This window comes from Sinohyriopsis cumingii, chromosome 15, assembly GCF_028554795.1.
Source record: "Sinohyriopsis cumingii isolate HCF-2022 chromosome 15, ASM2855479v2, whole genome shotgun sequence".
NCBI classification, from domain to species: Eukaryota; Metazoa; Mollusca; class Bivalvia; order Unionida; family Unionidae; genus Sinohyriopsis; species Sinohyriopsis cumingii.
The window spans coordinates 126,532,020-126,552,486 of record NC_142975.1 but is presented as its reverse complement, the minus strand read 5'-3'; the positions used below and the strand labels follow the sequence as shown (position 1 = coordinate 126,552,486).

General features: G+C 33.7%; 1 protein-coding gene across 1 annotated transcript; it reads right to left on the bottom strand.

Annotated features, from left to right (window-relative positions):
• LOC149782710 (vitellogenin receptor Yl-like) lies at positions 1 to 20,048 on the bottom strand. The gene is made up of 12 exons (XM_089935171.1): positions 19,912 to 20,048; positions 18,515 to 18,968; positions 14,820 to 15,072; positions 12,330 to 12,486; positions 11,562 to 11,672; positions 10,393 to 10,650; positions 8,188 to 8,338; positions 5,155 to 5,295; positions 3,424 to 3,532; positions 2,775 to 2,916; positions 1,475 to 1,576; positions 1 to 221 (listed from the first exon to the last, which is right to left on the bottom strand). The coding sequence occupies exons 1-12, from the start codon at positions 19,994 to 19,996 to the stop codon at positions 1 to 3; spliced, it is 2,184 nt and encodes a 727-aa protein (XP_089791297.1). The 5' UTR covers positions 19,997 to 20,048.
• Positions 20,049 to 20,467: the final 419 nt, after the last annotated feature.

Sequence of the window (20,467 nt, the reverse complement as noted above, 5' to 3'; positions counted from 1 at the left end):
CTAAACTGAAAGACAATATATGCTTAAAATTTGTTGGATATATATCAAATCGTTTCCGGCTTCACACCATAAGATTATTTCGGCCGGGTTAAATTCAATGCCTGTTGCTCTTCCGCTGCTCTTTGTTGATATTGCTTGTATTGATCCTCCATCTAACACCAATTGGTATATCATATTTTCTGTATGGTCTGATACCAGTATGTAATTATTTTTGACAGGGTCTGAAATACGAATAAATAATTGTACAAATGTGACCACTAAATTGAAAGACAATATATGCTTAAAATTTGTTGGATATATATCAAATCGTTTCCGGCTTCACACCATAAGATTATTTCGGCCGGGTTAAATTCAATGCCTGTTGCTCTTCCGCTGCTCTTTGTTGATATTGCTTGCATTGATCCTCCATCAGTATTTCAAATATTTCTTGTACAAACGCAAATTAGGTTTTTTCACCTTTACATTGAACCTAGGGACTATTGTGCTCAGCGAATATCATTAATATCCCCGTGATATATAACATATTGGAAATTCGTCTGAGCATTATATAGGTCTGCCATATGTTAATGGCTAACAGAGTACTATAAAGCAGCAAGAACGAATCCAAATTCCCATTGTGGTTCTATGAAAAAGGTAATATATACACTAAGGCATCTAACTGATGGAAAATTATATTTCTCTCTAATCATCACGGATGTTATCTGATAATCAACATGGGGTGTTGCTTTCAAATTTGATTAACGTCATCGTTTGAAGCAATGGTGACCAATAAACGGATCGAACTGCATTTGGAGCATAATGAGAACTTCATCTTTCCTTTCTCTTTCAGACAGAAAATCTCTCAGGCATTCAATGTTGGCTCTAAACACTTATCTATAGATATTTCCATTAAAGATTCTTTTTAATGCTAGAAACAAAGAAAACCTCTCTCATCATTAATTAACCGATCTAAAATGATATTGCTTAAAGACATTTAGCTAGGCAAACATTTACAGTCGTATTTTATTTTTGCATATTTGAGAGAAAATTGGTTTTGGTTTGGATCGAAAGTTCAGATACAAAGTCATATTTAACCAATTGTGGAATTCTTGTTCAAGGATCGTATTATTAGACATTCTAATTTCTTTATGCTTCATAATAATGGGAAAAGTTCAAATCAGTAAATAAAACATTTATATACTTACTCATCCATCCATCGTTTCATCTGTGCACATACGCGTTAGAATATTTGAGATATTAATACATTCATTAAAGTGTTTATGGAAAGATACTTGTCCCAAATATATCAGAAAAAAAACTTAATATAAACTCTAGCACAGTTATTAATTGTCTTCTTGACTGGTTCACCTTTGCCCTTAGGAGAATAAGAAAAGAGTCAGTAAGACAATATCATGAATTAGTCAGTCCATATCATATGTTCCAGTTCTAAGACAATGACAGAACAATACAACACATAATTTTGTTCTTTTCTCACATGATTTGCAAATCGCTCCAGAATCATCACGATGAAAACCAAATTTGCATTCTTCATTTGTTCTCAAGTCGGGTTCGTCACAATCCATGGTGGAACATTGCACTAGAAATAGAAAGTAAATTAACAGTGCACGCAGTATGTTCCAGATAGCACAGGTTTGTATTATAATGCTGAATAATACAACTGAAAAAGTAGAACAAAGATTGGATACTTATTTGAAGTAAATATTTATAACCAATGAAATACTCAGCTGTATCAATGTGATACAGAAAGACAAAGCCTTGGGAACAATCAAGGATAAAAGTAACTTTGCTACTTATACACGGTTCTAGTGTCCAAAAGCATTTGACATCTAATACATTTCTCTCTCTATCTCTCCCTCTCGCTCTCTGTAAGCAATATTTTAACATTTACCTTACTGTTAATAAAGCCATTAAAAACATTTTCCACACAATCTAAGTAATTTTTTGCCTTTAAGGAATAGTTTTCCTGTTAACATTGTTAACTGTATCTTGTGTATATATATATATATATATATATATATATATATATATATATATATATATATATATATATATATTGCCTACTATTTCGTTAAAAAATGTAAGAACATGATATTACTTTCCTAAGATGTATCTACAGGAAAAGCAGAACGGTGCACATTTTTAACAAAGTTAATGCTATAGAAAAATAGTTTGGTTTACAGAATGAAAATGCTTTGTTTTATTCAAGATGATGAAAATTACATTTATCTGAAATATTTACTAGAGAATATTGAGAAGCCTCAGAGAATGAGTCATGTTTCCGGCGAAGTACATTTCATTGGACACCTAACATGATAACAATTAGTCCTAATCAGGTCATTTACAGATATTGGACAAGCTTACACCGAACGGTGATAAAGTTGTACAGACTGTGTAATATTGTATCATATTTACAAGTATGGAGATTGTGTATAATGTAAAATAGAGTGGTCAGACAGAACTCACTTTAAAAAGAAAATAAGTTTCGAATAAATTGCAAGTACTAATTAGCATTTCGCAGTGATGACACGAAACGATGTACAGTATGTCTCTCTTACTAATACAGCAAAGTTAATGGTATTAGCTGGGTAATCTAACTGAGAAACCAGTTGCATAAGAGCATCATATATCTGGCATACGGTAATTAGTGTTCTACAGAGATGATATGAAAAAATGTACACTATGTCTATCACTCTTTTAAGACAAGATTGGGAACTAACCAATCAATTGCTTAAGGCGATATTATGTCTTGCATATGTAACATACAATGCACTTACCCTTTTGGAATGTAGGGTCAAACACACGTATATCCGTGACTTTGCCAACACTATTACGGATGCTGACAAGAGCAGCTGATTGTTTGAGGCTAGAAAGTATTTCTGATGAAGTATGTGTTGATACCACTTGAATAAGAAATCCCTGCATAACAGGAATTACAATCAAAATTTATAATCACAATTCTTTCCCAAAGTTCTATTGAAAGTTCATATTAAAGAAATAAAAATAAAAATAAAATAAAATAACACGAGGAAAGTGCGAATAAGTATCTATTTATTGTACAATTTACCACAATGTCTGACATGTTATTTGCAAATTAAATAGATCATGCAAAGTAGTTCATCAAATGATACATTTTGTACTCATTATTAGAATAACATAATCCTATATGATTCTCCACGCTACAATACCATGGCCCATTTCCTATTGGGATTTTTAACTGAACAGAATATTATATTTAGTATCTGCGGAAAAATGTCTTATTGATCAAAATCTTGTCGATATTATAAAACAAATAAATATATGTTTTTGTTTCACTCTGTTTAGACTGGTCAGCGTTTTATTACCGCCCTTGCTGACACAACGTATTATAATTGAAGTCTTGTGTTAAGTTAAAAAATAGTTTCATGAATAGAGAAATATTCTTACTCTATATGGCCGCAGGAAAGAAACTATTCTCTTGAGATCATACATCGCTTTGATGTGTGATCCGTCTAAACCGCTAGATTTAACATAGGCTCCATCAATCCAGTACAACCTATAACGGAATAATCACATACCAGAAACTGATGGCAATACAGCATAACCCAGCCTTACTTACTTTCATTAAAGAATAAGACGGTTGTCTGATGCTAGTCTACGAATTTGTAGATTTTCCAAACGAAGCAATTTCTTAATTCATTGCAGTGAATTACAGATTTAAAAAAAAAATCCTTTTAATAGACATTAATATAAAATGCGAACAAAGGAGGGTGTTATACCATTTATGTCGTTGTCTGGGTCTTGACGTTAACACGGCAACTTGTTATTTAGAAGCAATGTGTTAGAATTTCACAAAGTAATTGATATTTCTGTTTATAATCTTACGTGCCTTTTGCCTTAAACTAGAAAACAGAATTGAGTTGCTAATGATATTTAATGTGCAATTATAAAAATAACAGAATATAATTAAATTGTTTAACAGTTTACATTATATTGCGGGATACAGTGAAAAATCTTCTAATTAGGTATGTGCACTTTAGTTAACAAGTACTCTAGAGCAGATAATAAAATGAAAATTTACTTGCTACAAATGAATAACTGATACATTTCATCCCGTGGGTTAAAACGCAAGTAGTTTAATGTTCTCGATGAAGTACACCTTCTATGCATTGACAAAGCGTAATTGCAGAACTTTTGATCTAACCAACATATATAGAGGATTTTTGTGGTTAGATTGATAAAAGTATGAAAGGAGTGTTAAAGAGATAAAATTAGTCTCAATTAGTGCATGAAGAATTGAATGAGACATTACACGTCTAAATCGGTTAATTTTAATTACAAATTTCATATTTTCTCTCATACATCGTTTACATAGAAGAGAGATAATTAGAAATCGAAATTAAAGAAGTTTGCTTAAGCTATTCAAGTTGCAGACTACTATATGTTTTAGACAGATTACAAAATATTTCCTTGTACAATATAGACTTAGTTTGTTAATGCTTTTATATAAAACGATAAATGGTTTTATGGTTTTATGGAGTGTTTTTCCTTCAAAGATAGGATAGCTTGTTTCAAATAATGCTTCACTCCTTGCATATTTCAATAGACCAAGAACTAAACAAGTTCCTTCGAGATGTTACTTGTAAATTTTCTTCAGAATCGGTAATTGTACACCAAGACCAAATTCAAATTCATATTTTGAAGTGGAAAGAATATAAGTCAGAAAAAGTTGTCTTGATTATATTTTCATAATGTTTACTTAAACATCGTTAGGTTACGTCTTTAATACGCACTGAAGATGACTCAACCAAACATTTAATTTGATTTAGAACCAAAAATGTTATTACAAATAGAAATTATACTCTATGGATGCAAGATTCTTGTTTATCCTATTAATTAAAGGCATGTTATCAAAATGCTTTCTTTAATTACAGAATAAGAATTATTACAAAGTTAAGTTTATGAATTAGCGTGTGTGACAGTATTTGCACATTTCTCATTTCAAGTAGTTTACTTTCTGATTCATTTACATTTAAACAAGATATGTGCGTATGCTGTATATACACTATTAGCTTAATAGACTATGAGACTGTGTCATTACGTACGACCAAAACATGTGAAATCTATAGTTGTTATCGATTGCTTTTCAAAATAAAATCGTATACTTCTTATACTTACTGAAAGTCAGCATGGCATATTGTCAGTGATCTCGGGTCGTCCAAATGCCCACTAGATATAAGGGTCTTCTTTACAAATCCCTCTAAGTCAGAAGACTCAATACGTACCGATGATTCATGACCAGATATCCAAAAGAGTCGCCTGCAAAATCACATAAGTATTCAGTTGTATATGTAATTTAACATTATTAACACAAAACATAGGAAAAGTAAACTATTGCAGTATAATATACGCACTGCCGAACCGCCAGTCGTATTACCTCTGTAGTTACCTTCGATCGATAAACGAAGAAAACATCTACTAGATTAAATTGTGAGGTTACAATTTCTTAAATTATGACGAATATATGCTGCTGTGTTGATATAAAAATAAATAGTGAATGAGTATATATTCAAAGAATGATCTTCTTTGACAAGTACGAAGTCCAAATTGCCATCATAAATAACTATCACTTGCTTTATGTTGTGCAATTTTAGAACTGTTCTTGTTTCAAAACACGCATAAATGCTGTTTATTATAAGATGCATTTATACTAGCAAAAACTGTGTACAATTAAAAAATCAATAGTAATTATAGCAACTGTTAACAACAATTTCGTTATCTCCTCTTGTGAGAATTTAAACAGTTACCTTATCTTATAGCAAGCCACCGTCTGTATCGTCATGATAAAAATAGCTGTTACCACTGTGTCTAAACATCAGTGGTAAATACTATTTGCAGTGACCTTTTGTCTCACATATTTAAAATACGCAAATTAATGTCCCAAGGAACATCATTTTCTTGGCCCTATTAGCTCCTCATTTTTCCTGTGCTTCGAAGTTATTTTCCAGGTCATCTAGCACTTGTTTTTAGATCTTCCTATATTTTGTTCCGGTTCATTATGTTCAAGCTTTTTTGTAACTGAAAGATTATGTACTAATTTCATTCTGTGTTATCTATTTCGCCATGTCAAATATATCCTTCTTTCGTCAACTTTAATTCGTTTGCCAGGCTGAATGTCTCTTTCATTGTTATTCATTGTTAGAATTCGCGAGTCTTTCTCTGGTCATGTTTTACTTTAATTTATTAGCTTCAAATCCTCCATCTGACTTTACGCTGCTTTTCTCTTAATAATATGGTTTACGGGAATTAGACGCTTCATTCTCCTTATGGTGTTTTATTGCAACATGCTTTGTCTATTTCAAGTGAAGAAATGAGGCCACTGCTTAGGCATGCATATTTGCGTAGTGAACGAAATGGAAATAACAGTAGGTCATTAATTGTTACAAATATCACTAACTACCACACGTCCCTGGTTGTTATCTAAGGCTACTACATCGCACACAGTTAAGAAAGTAACCAAAACAAATGTTCAACCTTGCAACAATATTATATATTCCTGCTATTATATTGAGTATTCTCTGATAATACTACGTAACTGTGTGAAACGTAAAGGTGGTAAACAAACAAACAAAGGTAGTACCATCTTTAGACAGTTTAAATGTCTCTTATAGCATGGTTTTACACAGTTTGTCAGGCGACATAATATGGCCGAAGCGAAAAATTTTGCTCGTTGAGATAATTAAATTTCTTGAATTTATTTGAAATTGTAGAGCTTTCAACTGTTTTTTGTATTATACAGTCGATGAAATTCTTAATTTTCTACAAAGGTTTTACACTATATCGCTTTATAGTCCAATGGCACACACACACACACACACACACACACACACTATATATATATATATATATATATATATATATATATATATATATATATGACAATAGATAGACAACTTGACATTTAATCTTAAATCGTTTGGGTTTTCTGGTGTTTCAAAAGCGCAACTAACACATTTTTCGATATATTTAGAATAAGAAGAGAGATAGTTTATGACTTCATGCAAAATTATCTTTCATACAGGCAGTTATGCAAACGTGCACGGTAGAATTTAATGCAAACTACATCGTGCAAACGTAATAATATATATCTGCGTGAGATCTGGGTGTGTGTGTCTCCATGTGAAACAATACCATCGGTAAAGCCCGAAGCAATGACCCTTTTACTCGTCAGTGTTTTGAACAAAATATCTTGCACGGCCATGACGTGATGGTCCTTCGAGGTAGCAATATATACAAAGAATCCTCTCTAATTACTCTTAGAAAATCTCGTCAATTCGTTGTGACGTTCATTTACCGCAGAGTCCTGGCTGATGACGTTGTATTGATTAAGCATTTTATTTATGTCAAATTTGGTCAAATACTCAGAGTTAACTGGTCTATTAAATTGAAAAAATGAATTAAGGGAGCTGAGGAAATGTCTCAATGTATGAATCTATTGATACGTGCGAACGTCAACGTTAGACAAGGATAATACCCTTCTTTTGGTAATTGCTGATGCGAACGTATGACAGCTCTCTCGTTAGACCCACAACTGAGAGCTAACAATTACAGATGTTATGGAAGGTATTTTTATCATTTTATGTAGCGTTTCGTGTGAATGTATAAACTCGGTGTTTAGGTAATTATGTCACAGTTTCTGCGTTCTCACTTCCGTTATAGAGGAATGGAAAAGAAGAGAATTTAGATTCTTGTAAGTAAATACCCATTATGTTTCAGAAGATCACATTCAACGTTTTATGTTTCTTTATTTGATAAGTTTAAATATTACTTCAAGATGCCATACTGACGATGACATTTAGGGCCTTATTCTAAAATTGTATTCTGATCAAACAACATCAGATTAACAAGATAGATACGGCTTCTTACAGTTTGCGTCAGAAACGTAAAGAATCAGTACTTTATTGTGTTTACTTTATATACTTAGGTAAACAAATTCTAAGGTATGCAATATGGGTTTAATACATTTAATGGTATTTATGAAATTTATTACATTATCACCGAATCGACAAGATTTCTTCTTTTCTTAACGTATCCAACTTGTCTTCGAAATTATTTACACACTATATTTTCACATAGGAAAGCATCTTTTAGTAACGGAATCTAACTACAAATCAGAAACAAATGTCTGTAGCATTGCTTTTAGGTACCCACTTTTCTATTGGGCTGATGACTAGATCGCGCGGAGATTCCAAGTCGGTCCAAATTATCGAACTGGCTTTATTAGATCTCGAGAACTTCACTATTTTTCCATGATCCTGCACAGGCCAGTAAATATCGCTGTTGTTTGGGCCGAGAGCAAGGCCTGAAAGGCAAGCGGGAATAGACGTGATAACAATATAAGGATGCATACACATACAGAGTTTTGTAGTGTACCATACAACAAGAGTTGTGCTTTAATGGTAATGAAGTGATTCCACTTTATCAGTATGAAAAAAGGTACCTGAAAATCGGTATTGATGCATGCTGATAAACACATAGATAGAAACATACTTTCACAAAAGTATGAACATAATCGATCGCATAAGAAAATGCCATACTAAAATAGCTGAATTAGCCTGCATATTTGCTTTATTTTTTAATATTATCTGATCATGATGGTTTTCATTAAAATCTTGTATGTATGTTGAGCACATGTCCATCCCTTGTTGAGTCAACATCCATGTTTGCGAGTATGATATTATATTTGCCTGAATTCATTTTTTTGGAGCAAGCATGAATCTGAATACAGCACTCACATCTCATAAACGCTTGAGTCGTATGGAGCTTCCTTCATCCCGAATTAATAAATAATTACTTTATAAACTATTAGTTTTAAGGTGACGTTATGAATTGGGAGATGTGGAACAAAAAGGTTCCCCAAATACCCCATTTCGACTTGTCGTGTCTGTCATACAATCGGCATTATTTTCCTATCTGAATGGAATTCCTTTGACGCCAAAACCAAATTTAGAAATATACGTACTACGTCTGTCTACAAGTTGATTAAATTAAATATAATTGTCTGATATAAAAATGCATAGATCATTACTATATACAGTTTTATTAGATTCTCAATAATTTTATGATGCCCTAATTGTGCAGCAATTCTCCACATCGCATTGCTTCATACAGCAAAACTGGTATGTCTAAAACAGAATATTGAGTATCAGGAACTATTTTTATTATTGAAAACAAGGAATGGACGCCTACGTTGCATCTGACGGCCATTTTGATTTATTGGATTTGTTTGTGCATAAACTACAGAAGCAACTTGTGCCACTTGAATGTAGAAATACAGCTGGTGATGTAAATGGGTTTACTGCATCTCAAAGGAAACTTAACCACCAAGCGACTGAACATGATATCCTCAATATCCAGCAACGGCTTGATGACAATATTCCTGATACACCCTCCCTTGAAAGTATCCTGATTAATCATTTAAATACTTACTGGGCAGCTATGTTCATAATCATTTGCAAAGTGAATAGGTATGTTCTCTAGATTCTTTAAAAATAAGGACAGAATGGTATAGCGAAGAAAATTTACTGCACCCCAAAATGAAAGGAATTTGATCGCCTCTAAGATATTTAAACCTGTATCAATGGAGAATTTCAAATAAAAGAATTTCACTTTTCCCAAAGGATGATTCCATCAATCACAAGATCAGAAACAAGTGTGTAACTTGCTTACGATGCCAAACCGTCTTATGTAATTGACCTAGGTAATAACTCCAGTCCACCATTACTAAAGAGGTAGAATTTAGTTGGATCAATTAAAAAACCAAGTCCTTCTGTTTTACAACAACTGGGAAAATAATTCAATATAGTACCTAACATTTCAATTTTTACAAACTGAGATTTCCTTTTTAAACGAATGCCTGAGCGCTCAGTTCGCTATCAACTTGAAATGTCGCTGGCGGATACTATGTTGGCATGAATAATGTTATGGTGTATGTTTTATAACTACAGCTATGTTCACTTTGGCATTTAGCAGAAACTCAGCTACTTGATTTTTGTAGTTCATTTATTTTATTACCCAGCCAAAGGTTATAAAACGTGTATATAATACAAAGATTAATACAGCGCTAATTGAAAATATTAACTCATTTTTTCTGAGCTAAACTGCACTACTAAAGTCGTGCAGCATATCACATAAAAATTCATTCATATTTTCAATTGAAAATGCAGTAGCGTGCAAAGATTGCAAATGAAAATCAGGTATGCAATTGACACACCAAAGTAAATTGGCTTCAAGTGAATCAATAAGAAAATGAAATAATTTAAACAACGACTCTTTATCCGATATTTCTAAACCCAGCGTAAATCATGCATGAAAGTACATAATAACAACTTTACTATTTCTAAGGACAATACAAACCACTGATTTGTCCTGATATACCCAGTAACAATTTCAGTTTTTCAGAATTATCCAGTTTTTGATTAAAAAGTCCTGATCCATTGGCCATAATGATTTCATTGTTGATCAAATCCATCTCAAAGTACAGTATATCTGTCGCATGCAGGAAACAATTCTCTCGATCTTCTTCTACTGTTTTGGAGACTTCAAAAATGTCAACCATGCATATGCTTGTGGCGTTGCTGTAGCCGACACCCCTATGGAAACCACTGCGTGTTGCTGACACAATTAGTAAAAAAATATGAGACGTTTATATTATGGCTAGAAAACGTTATGAAGGACAATGAGCTAGAAATATTGTTTAAATATCTTTAAACTGTATTTATTGATGTTTAACTGTTATTAATTATTTTGTGTTCTGTCTAGAATTTTACAGCAAAACTATCCATAAATGGAAACGGATGTGCACTGTAATGATTAAACGTTATACTTGGAACACACACACACACACACACACACACGCACACACACACACACTATGCTATAGTAATAATATCTATATCCTGCCATGACAAAGTACAGATATCAAAGTCTTCTCAACTACTCAATCAAAAATTCATTCTGTCGCCATCGAAGTCATGGTATCATTTTCTACGATGCTTAGAACGACATCTTTGAGATTTGTTGTTGTAGGGTTTAACGCCATTTTTCAGCACACGATAGGCTATACATGGCGGCCAGTATTAATGTTGGAGGAAGAACCCGGAAAAACACCGGAAAGAACCACCGACCCACGAGAAGCTACTGACAAGCTTTCTCACATACTCACATTGGCCGAATCCGAGACTCGAACCTACGCAGAGGTGAGATCGCAGTGATCAGTAACGGAGAGCGCTTTAGACCACTCGGCCACTCGGGGCCCCCATCTTTGAGATAATAGATTATCTATCAATCTGACATATTTGAGATAATAGATTATATCAACTATTAAATTACCAGTGACAATCTATCTCCGGATGGCTTAGAACCATGTGGGCTCTAAACAACATTTCATTTCGATGTCATTTTCTTTCAAATAAATGGTAATAAGTAATGAAAGAACGCTAAGTTCTGCATAATATATGCGTTGTTCTATATTCTAACTGTTAAGTTGCAACTTTTCTATAAGGAAAGTTAAATATTGAAATTACCCGAGCAAGTTGTTTCATCCTTGTTCAGCCAAAAGCCTTCCTTACACTGGCATTCTGCATTTGTTTTATCACTTACACAAAAATGCTCACAAGCAGCGGCCGTGCAATATTCTATAAATATTTTAAAAAAGTACCTGTTGTGATGTGTCTATGAAGAAATCTTACACTCTAAAATGGTAGAGTGGAAAAATAAATGAAGTATGTGCCTGGTGATACTTAACGATACTGTTTAGTAACAATACATAAATTGCTTTAAACTTCCTTTATACAGACTTGAGACAAAATGTTTAAACGACACTTGAAAATAAAGACTATGTTATGAATATTTTGTTACAAACTTCAGAACAACCCTCTAAAACATCATTGTTCTAGAAACTCAGTGAAATTTAATTTCACTGAAGCTATGCTACGAATTGATTCGAAATTAAAATACATATGTTGGTGAATAAAATAGTATTCTAAATAATAATAATTGTTTGCATTCCTGTAAGTCTAATGTTCAGACAATTAGTATGTATCGTAGTGAAACAAAACGAATTAGAAATAAATAATGTGAACATGAACACGCATAGTTTGACGTCATCATACTCACAAAAGTTATTTAAGAGTGACATTTGAAGTCTTCGATATCAAAATTGGCTTACGCAACTACTAACGTACATTTACATACTTAATGTTAAAAAACGTAGGTTTCAACAAATTATTAAGGATATAACAACACTAAAATAGTAAATATTTAAGGTATTTAAATGCATTATTCGCATTTACCTGTTGTCTTATTATTCTCCGCTGACCGCAAAATTGCTATCGCGTTTAATTTATGATCTCTTTTATTCCTGATGAATTCATGTTCTTTGCCGTTTACTTTGTTGAAAATGTGTAAACCGTTTGATGTATTCTCATAATCTAAAACATACATCAGGTTCTGGAAAAAAGAGAAAATGTCGACACATTAAGTAGATGGACTACGTCTGACTCTTTCTCCATCATACATTTAGACTACGAAGATGGACATTGAGATTGTCACGAAATAAGGTAAGAAATAACTTATTGATGCATTATAACGATTGGGTTTAATGGATTTCGTTGTCGCGTACTGCGTTAGCAATAGTAGTTTTATTTATATATTTTGCATTAACTAATAGTTGCCTAGTAATTAGTACATCTCGTTGTAAGTCGTTGGCAGCGGGATACGTACATTTCATGATTTGCACAGGTACGTTACCCTTGGAACTTGCACGATTTTTAAAGTACTTATAGGATGCATATTTACTGTGTGAGACCTTGGCAGGTAGGTCTACTTAAAAGCCAGTTTTGCTTGATGATGCTAAGATATATTTGTAATTGTATTCATATTTCAAAATTCTTGTATGGGTGTACAATTATTCTTGATATTTGGAATTCCGGTAAATTGTACCTTGTTTGGGATTGACAATAATCAACCTACTGTTGTATATCATTTAATATGTTGGTATTGATGTAGACATTTAAAGACATTGTGTGTTTAAATGGCTTTTTGGAATACTTATAAGTGTATTTCTTTTATATGTTGCGTATGGCTGATGGGATATATAGATTTAATTATTTTCGACGTCTATTCAGTATAATACACTAGTCAGTTTCGTTTGTTAGTAGTTGGTATTATGGCTGTATAGCTACTAAAGAGCAACATGAATGGCAGCATAGCCTCATAGTTGGTAATAAGACAACATAATTGTCGAATATTCATATTTAAAGACAGGTTGTATTTATTACATGTAGATGTATAATTCGTAACTTGTGCATATCAACCTTGATTTCATCGATCCTTAGTAACAAAAACTTTTGTTTGCATTCAATCGATTTGCAAAAATGTATCTTATCTGATATAAGAAAAACGTTTTGCATAATAAAGATTTTAAAATTGTGGGACATTGTTTGAGACGGAAACAAGCCCATATTCACCTTCTGTCTGGAACAATTATGAAATACTAAACTAAAGAGTACAGAAAGGCATATTTAAAATAAATTGTGCATGTTAATAAACAAATGGACTCAAACACAGATCGTGGCTGCCTCGAAAAATGTGATTTAAACAGACTACCGTTTTAACATATATTTAATGATTGTGTTACGTTCTATGTAGATTCAAATGGTGTCGACATACATCACGTTTGAAAAGAATTGGTTACTTTTGGCTACATTTAATGACGCTAACCTGAAAAGTCACTAAGCTGCAGTAGCGGGTATCATTCGAGAAATATAATCTTTAACATAAATGGTTGATCTATTGACTAATGATCCATTTGATTTCATATACATTACAATTCCAAAATATTGAGCTGTTAAGATTCGACTGGCGACAAAAATGGGTTGGAAAAAGAAGCAAATATAAAAAGCACAGATCGTTTGAAATCAAATAAATTGCCAATATTTACTTTTACATTTTGGTCTTCAAAATAATATTTCTGCATATTTGTTTGTATTTAACACTTGTTTAACTAAGACCTTTGTATATACGTGCATGCTGTATTCGATGTATCAACGATTCAACAGTGAAGTTTACACCCAAACATATTTTTCCGGAATGTGTTTAAACGGCACAACTGTATCTGATGTACAGACATGTAAGAGATAAGATGTATGAAATATGAATAAACTTGATATACAGATGTAGCCTTCAAATTCCGTTTATTTTAGAATCAACTCACCACATAATTCTACGACAAGGTAAAACGCAACCCGTTGATAGAATAAATGAGATAAAGTCTTTCTTACATTTATAGAAAGTAAACGCTTACAATTACTAATAAAGAAAAGCAGGCGTAATAAACAAATCACGGTACTTAAATCAGTTAATTTAGAAGTTATGAAGAAAAAAAGACAATTCAACCAAAACCCGCTAGAAGATCTATCCCTCTCATCCCTTGTCCCCTTATCCTCCAACCTACTACTAATCCAACTATTGCCATAATTATGAAATTATATAATAGTGACATTTAATCAGTATATGGAAAGTACTGAAACTTAAGTTTCATCAGAAGTTAAAATCCCATAACACATTTCCATCATGTGAATGTATATGGACCTCTCATTATTGTGTAGATAGGTAAGTTCGCATGATTTGTCTATAGATACAGATCGATAGACGGGTCCGTGTAACTAATTACTTAGCAATAAAATACATGCATACTATATACACATTTATCCCAAGACAAGCACACATATTAACATAATTTTAGATGCAGCAGTGCAAATTCTAAAATATAGTCGACTTACCCCAAATATTGCAATATCAAGAAAATTGGTATTCGCCATACGAAGAAACATTTTCCTTTGCTCTTTGTTGTAACCAATGCTTTCAATTGTATCTCGTTCACTGTCAACCCAAAATATTCTGTTGGACGTGCTATCTGCTGCAATGCTAACCGGGAACAGGAGTCCGCGACTAACTAGTACCGATCTGCTTCCTCCAGACAAGTTTGATCTCTCGATCTTTCTTGAATCTCCGATGTCACTCCAAAAGATTAGTCTAGAAGGAAAATGAACAAACGATCATTTAAAACAAAACCGCATAGTTCACCACTAGTCAATGGAACACAGAAAAAGAATCCAAAGCAATTGCCAATTAAACGAAATGACGATTCAAATTGAGAGATGATGGGCAGACAAATCGTGTGGTCCTCAATATTTTTGATAGTTAAAATAACTTGAAAGATAATGTAAAAAAGAGTGTTTTGACTGAAAAAAAGTTGAGTCAATGCAACGTAATCAAGGTATAAATATCATGAGTCAATCATCGCCAACCAACCAACCAAACAAACCAAACAAACAAATCATGACCAAACAACGATGGCTACAAAACCCCGAGAAAACTACTGGTACATTTAATGAGGGAACCAGAGACACAATAATGAAACTTGTATCTACACTAAAGATGGATAAGAACCGTACATTTCCATAAGTATTAAGCAGGAAATTATTGAAGAAGAAAGGGGCATGGACACGAGATTTTTAGCGAAAGTAAAATAGGTAGAAGCAGCAAATGGAACAGGAATTTTCATACAAGTAGAAATGTTCTGGTGAAGATAAATAAGGATCAGAACGAGAAGAAGCAGAGGAAGGCGGATTTACACACGAGAGACGAGAATGATGAATTCTTGGATTCAAAAGGGTAGAAAGTTCAAACTCGCACCAATAAAGTGTAGATGCTCCATCACTTGAGTTGTCCAATGCCGATACTTTAAACAGATTTAAGGGCCAAAAACATATATTTCTAATAGCGAAACAAACATAGCATTAGAAGTACAACTTCACAAAACTGACCACATGGAAACAAATATCCTTCGGCTATATTATAAGTGGAGGACGATCAGATGGGAATTTGAAAAATTAATAACGTCATGAACCTTTTAAATACTAGTGGTGGATACGTTGATAAGAAATGGGAATTAATGGGAAAATATTTGACAAATTAGCGATGTAGACAACCGATTAAAAAACTTGGCATTTATTACTTTGGTGACAATTATAACACGAATTTTTACATTCCTGTCTCGATGGATGTGATGTGATGTGATTTGGATTTTTAACGTAACTTTAACAATGTTTCAGTCATATCGCTACGATGTCTGCAATGTGGCAGTTTATAGTGATGTCTTGCACTGTGGCATCATGCCGCAGACAAGTAGCATAATGTCCTACCCAGTCACATTATCCTGACACCAGGCCGACCAGTCCTAACACTAAACTCTTAATGCTGAACGCCTTGCGAGGCAGCTGTTAGTACCATTTTTGTAAGTCTTTGGTATGACTCGGCCGGGGATCGAACCCACGACCTCCCGCATCCGAGGCCTCGATGGAAATAACGAGCATAGTAAATGGAGAACAATCCAAGTTGCATTGTGTTTCATGTACAGGTGCTCGACGCAAGCTAGAAGTTGAATAAAAACCAATAATCTGAAGGAAACAAAATCATACCGAGTGACCAAATTGTCTCAGATTACCACCATGACCAGTTCTGACATAGCACCCTGTCTACTATACTATAAATGAAAAAAAGTAAGTAACTTCCAAAAAACTCGTTCCACGCTGGACCTTTGCATTCATTCTGCTAGTTACGTCTTTGAAGGCACATGAGTCTAATCTATAGTTTGTTTTACTTCCGAGATATTTGTCTATTCATCAAGTCATCATTGAATTTTATGAGTTGCAAAACTTACGTTACGGGCTCCGAAACGCAAGAATTTCGCGCAATTTGCTAGCCGGGACAAAGTGACACTCCTGTGGGTACTCTCCTGTGTAACAAGGTCTGCTATACTGAGGAATATTATATTTGCATCTCGACGATACATTTCGTCAATAATCTGAGAACACTGATAGATGCAAAAGTATGTTCCCACCTACCATTAACTCTATTCAACGTTAGGAATTCAGTTCTGTAGAACAATTATCTAAGCCCACACAAATCGAATACACATTGCACGCATTTTCAAAATATCCGGACTAAGCGGCACGCACGTGAAAGGCGAAATAGGATTGGTTCAAAGGGTAATATTTAAATAACAGCTATGCATCCGGTCCACGATTTTTAACTCTTGAGCCAGTTATATTGCGTTCTACATGAGCGTAACTTTGTCCAGGCAGGCAAAATTCGCAAACTTCGTACGTTTCGGAGTCCGTAACTTTAGTTTGGTGCAACTCAAAAAGATTAATTATTGCTTGGTGAATAGACAAATATCTCAGGAGTAAAATAAGCTATAGATTATGGCCGTGTGTCTTCAAAGACGGAAATAGCAGCAGAAGCAATTCGAGGGTCAAGGGTTGGACGAAGATTTTGGAAATGCTTACCTTGTCTCTTTTATAGTATGGTTTACAGGGTCCTATGTCAGAACGGGTCATGAGAGTAATCTGAAGTAATTTTGTCACTCGGTATGATTGTTTTCCTTCAGATTAATGCTTTTTTTAACACCCAGCTCCCGTCGAGCATCTGTGGCTACATGTGGCATTTATGAAGGGTGCATGCTGGGTACAGTGCTAGGTGACTTTGTGCTTCACATAAATGACCTCTCGATCTGTATAAAAATGACAAATTACTTGTTGGCTAATAATATAAAAAAACATGATGATAAAAACATTGATGGGGATACTATGAAAACAAAAACAACATAAAAGTTGCAAAAATGAATCATTAGGTGCTTATTAAAATCCCATCCCGAAAATGTAAATCCAAAATAATTAGGGATAAAACGTGTGATCATTTACGTATACTCCAAATCCTACTGGAAATATTCTTAAACACGCTAATCAAGAAAAGGAGTAGCTGTTGACATAAAACTTTCGTTTGATCTACGTATCCAAAGGTAGAGAAATATTAAGGGAATTAATAAAAAGAACCCTGAAATACAGGGATTACGACATCTTCAAATTTCTGAATTATGCACTTTGAATATGCAAACCAACGTTTGGTCCCGCTTCTTAAGAAAGATATAGATTCAGTTTTTATAGGGTAGGGTCCGTAAACAGTTTCTCCAGTTCAAGCATATCGAGAAGTTAAATGCGATATGATTCAATTACAAACATTAATCATGGAAAAAATGAGGCACAATCTGCTGATTTTATTAGATTATGAGCAATACAAATATAGGAATTCATCACTGTAAAATATATAAGATATCATCGAGAACAAATATAAAGATGCCACTCTGTACCAAGATAATTATAATTGTATACTAGTTTGTCATTTTGTTGGTATCAACCAATCGGTATACTCCTGAGGGATACATCTGAATTCCTCTCAAGACAACCCGTACAAGTATAATATATAGCTACATTCGAATCATTCACGACCTGACCTCATTTAGAATAAGAACTGACGGTAAAGGTAGTATAACATATAGTCAAGAACGGATCTAGTATAATTTATATAGGAGTCGAAAGTTTGGCTATGCAAAGAAAATACAATAATTTCTCACTCAGCAGCGGGATCCAATGCTATTGCGTGTGGACTGGTAAGTCCATTGCTTATAATTATCCTATACATCGTCGGATCACGTGTCTTCATAGGACGCATTCCAATCCAACGAAAGTTTTGATCCGTCCAGTAAATGTTGTGATTCATCCAATCAGCTGCCAGTTTAACAAATAAACCAGTCACACCGTCTTGTAGCACTGACCAGCTCGATGCAGACTTTTTCAGCGAGAACTTTTCCCCAACGTATATGCACCCACATATATAATCGTATGCATATATGCATTGTGCAGAAGAATCGATGGCCAAGCTTAAGAAAAGCCGGACCGAAGTTTCGAAGTAAAACCATGTCATCTTTGTGGAGTTCAAATTCCCTTTCTCTGTCGTGGGTAGTGTACAATAGGCGAAATGCTTGTCTGCCGTGTGAGATGGAACAGTGGAGAAGACCAACCCATTTTCTGGAAAGAATGAAAATAACGGACTCATGCCTGTTTGATATAATTTTATGTATTTTCATATGATACCAGTATAAATGCTTACCGTAGAATAATTCAAATTAAGACAGAGTGAGCATTATTACTTGGCTTCAATGTAACGTTAGCAAGTATTACCAAAAACGTCTATAACGAGGAATGCTATGCATGTCGTGTCAGTTCAGTAAGAAATATACGGCGTTGGAAGCAAGTCTAGAGTTTCTTATTTTATCTTGAAAAAAAAGGTCATCTGTATATGAGGATTTGCACAAACTATAAACAACCGAGAGGGCTAAAAATCACTCCTTCACAATACCCATAGGCTCATATTGTCAATGGTATACAACTATTTTAAACACGACAAAATGTTTTTTGTATGGCTAGGTCATTCCTCGAGTGCATAAAGTATTAAGTTTTGTGTGCTGGCAATACATGTAATTGAAATACAGATTTAAAAGTTTGGACATAAATATTTTAAAATTACGAAGTGTGTAATGCAGAATTATAACCATCAACCTTCAACAGGACTAAAAATAAAAGGTCCAGAGCCACGAGTGGTGATAATAGTAGGCACATTTATGTATAGTACACGGAATTTTTTTTTGGTTGTTGAAGAGGTTAACTAATAGTTGATGCACACATCCCTTTAAATTAAATGTTTCGATCTATATGTGAATTTGAGTGATAACGATATAATATATTTCCCCGACACAACCAATCTGAGCACAAGATAAATGCTGTCGAAACGAAGTCAACTTCAAGAAATTGTCTATTCTATTATTATGTAACATTAATCAAAAGTTTATATAAAGCACGATCTTTCTAGATATGAAGTAACTAGTATACATGAATAAAGTCATACATGTTACTAATCACCCTGTTCGTATATATACAGCTTACATACTTATCATTTAATATTCCGACTTACCTGCAAATACGTGGGATGATGCTTTATAAAGAAGCAATAATGTTGAACATATAGCATACACTGAAGTGATAGGTTTCATTTCCATCTGAAGAAACTATTCCACACGAAATGCAAGATCGATTCGAAGTGGTGAAGCACTGAAATGTTCCTTATTACCGTGTATGTTTAGCATGTAATACACTTCTTATCAAAAGTTAGGTATATTGAAAGAAAAGGCATTTGATACATTAAGGTTGCGTATTTCAAGTTAAAAATGCCATTTCTAATTTCATTGTTTGCTCTCGGGCAATCTTTTTTAATTATCTCAAATAATTTAACTTGTTTTTTAAAGTCTGTTCGCAGTAAAACTTATAGACGTATAGTCATGATGGACCTAAATATATGTAATACTCTTATGAGACACGAACGCTAAACGTTACTAGACTATTCTCCATGTTACAGTTTATGCTGAGGGATCTGCTTGCTTATCTTCGTCCTCATCAGACTACCCTCCCCCTCGCATCCTACGCCTCTCATGGGAACATATCTTTTAATACTGTGCAGTTTCTGGTCTTCA

Coding starts and splice junctions, on each gene's coding strand:
- LOC149782710 (XM_089935171.1), bottom strand. CDS start 19,996: ATGGAAATGAAACCTATCACTTCAGTGTATGCTATATGTTCAACATTA. Junction 18,969..19,911: donor ATCATCCCACGTATTTGCAG/GTAAGTCGGAAT, acceptor CATTCTTTCCAG/AAAATGGGTTGGTCTTCTCC. Junction 12,487..14,819: donor TTGATATTGCAATATTTGGG/GTAAGTCGACTA, acceptor TCTTTTTTCCAG/AACCTGATGTATGTTTTAGA.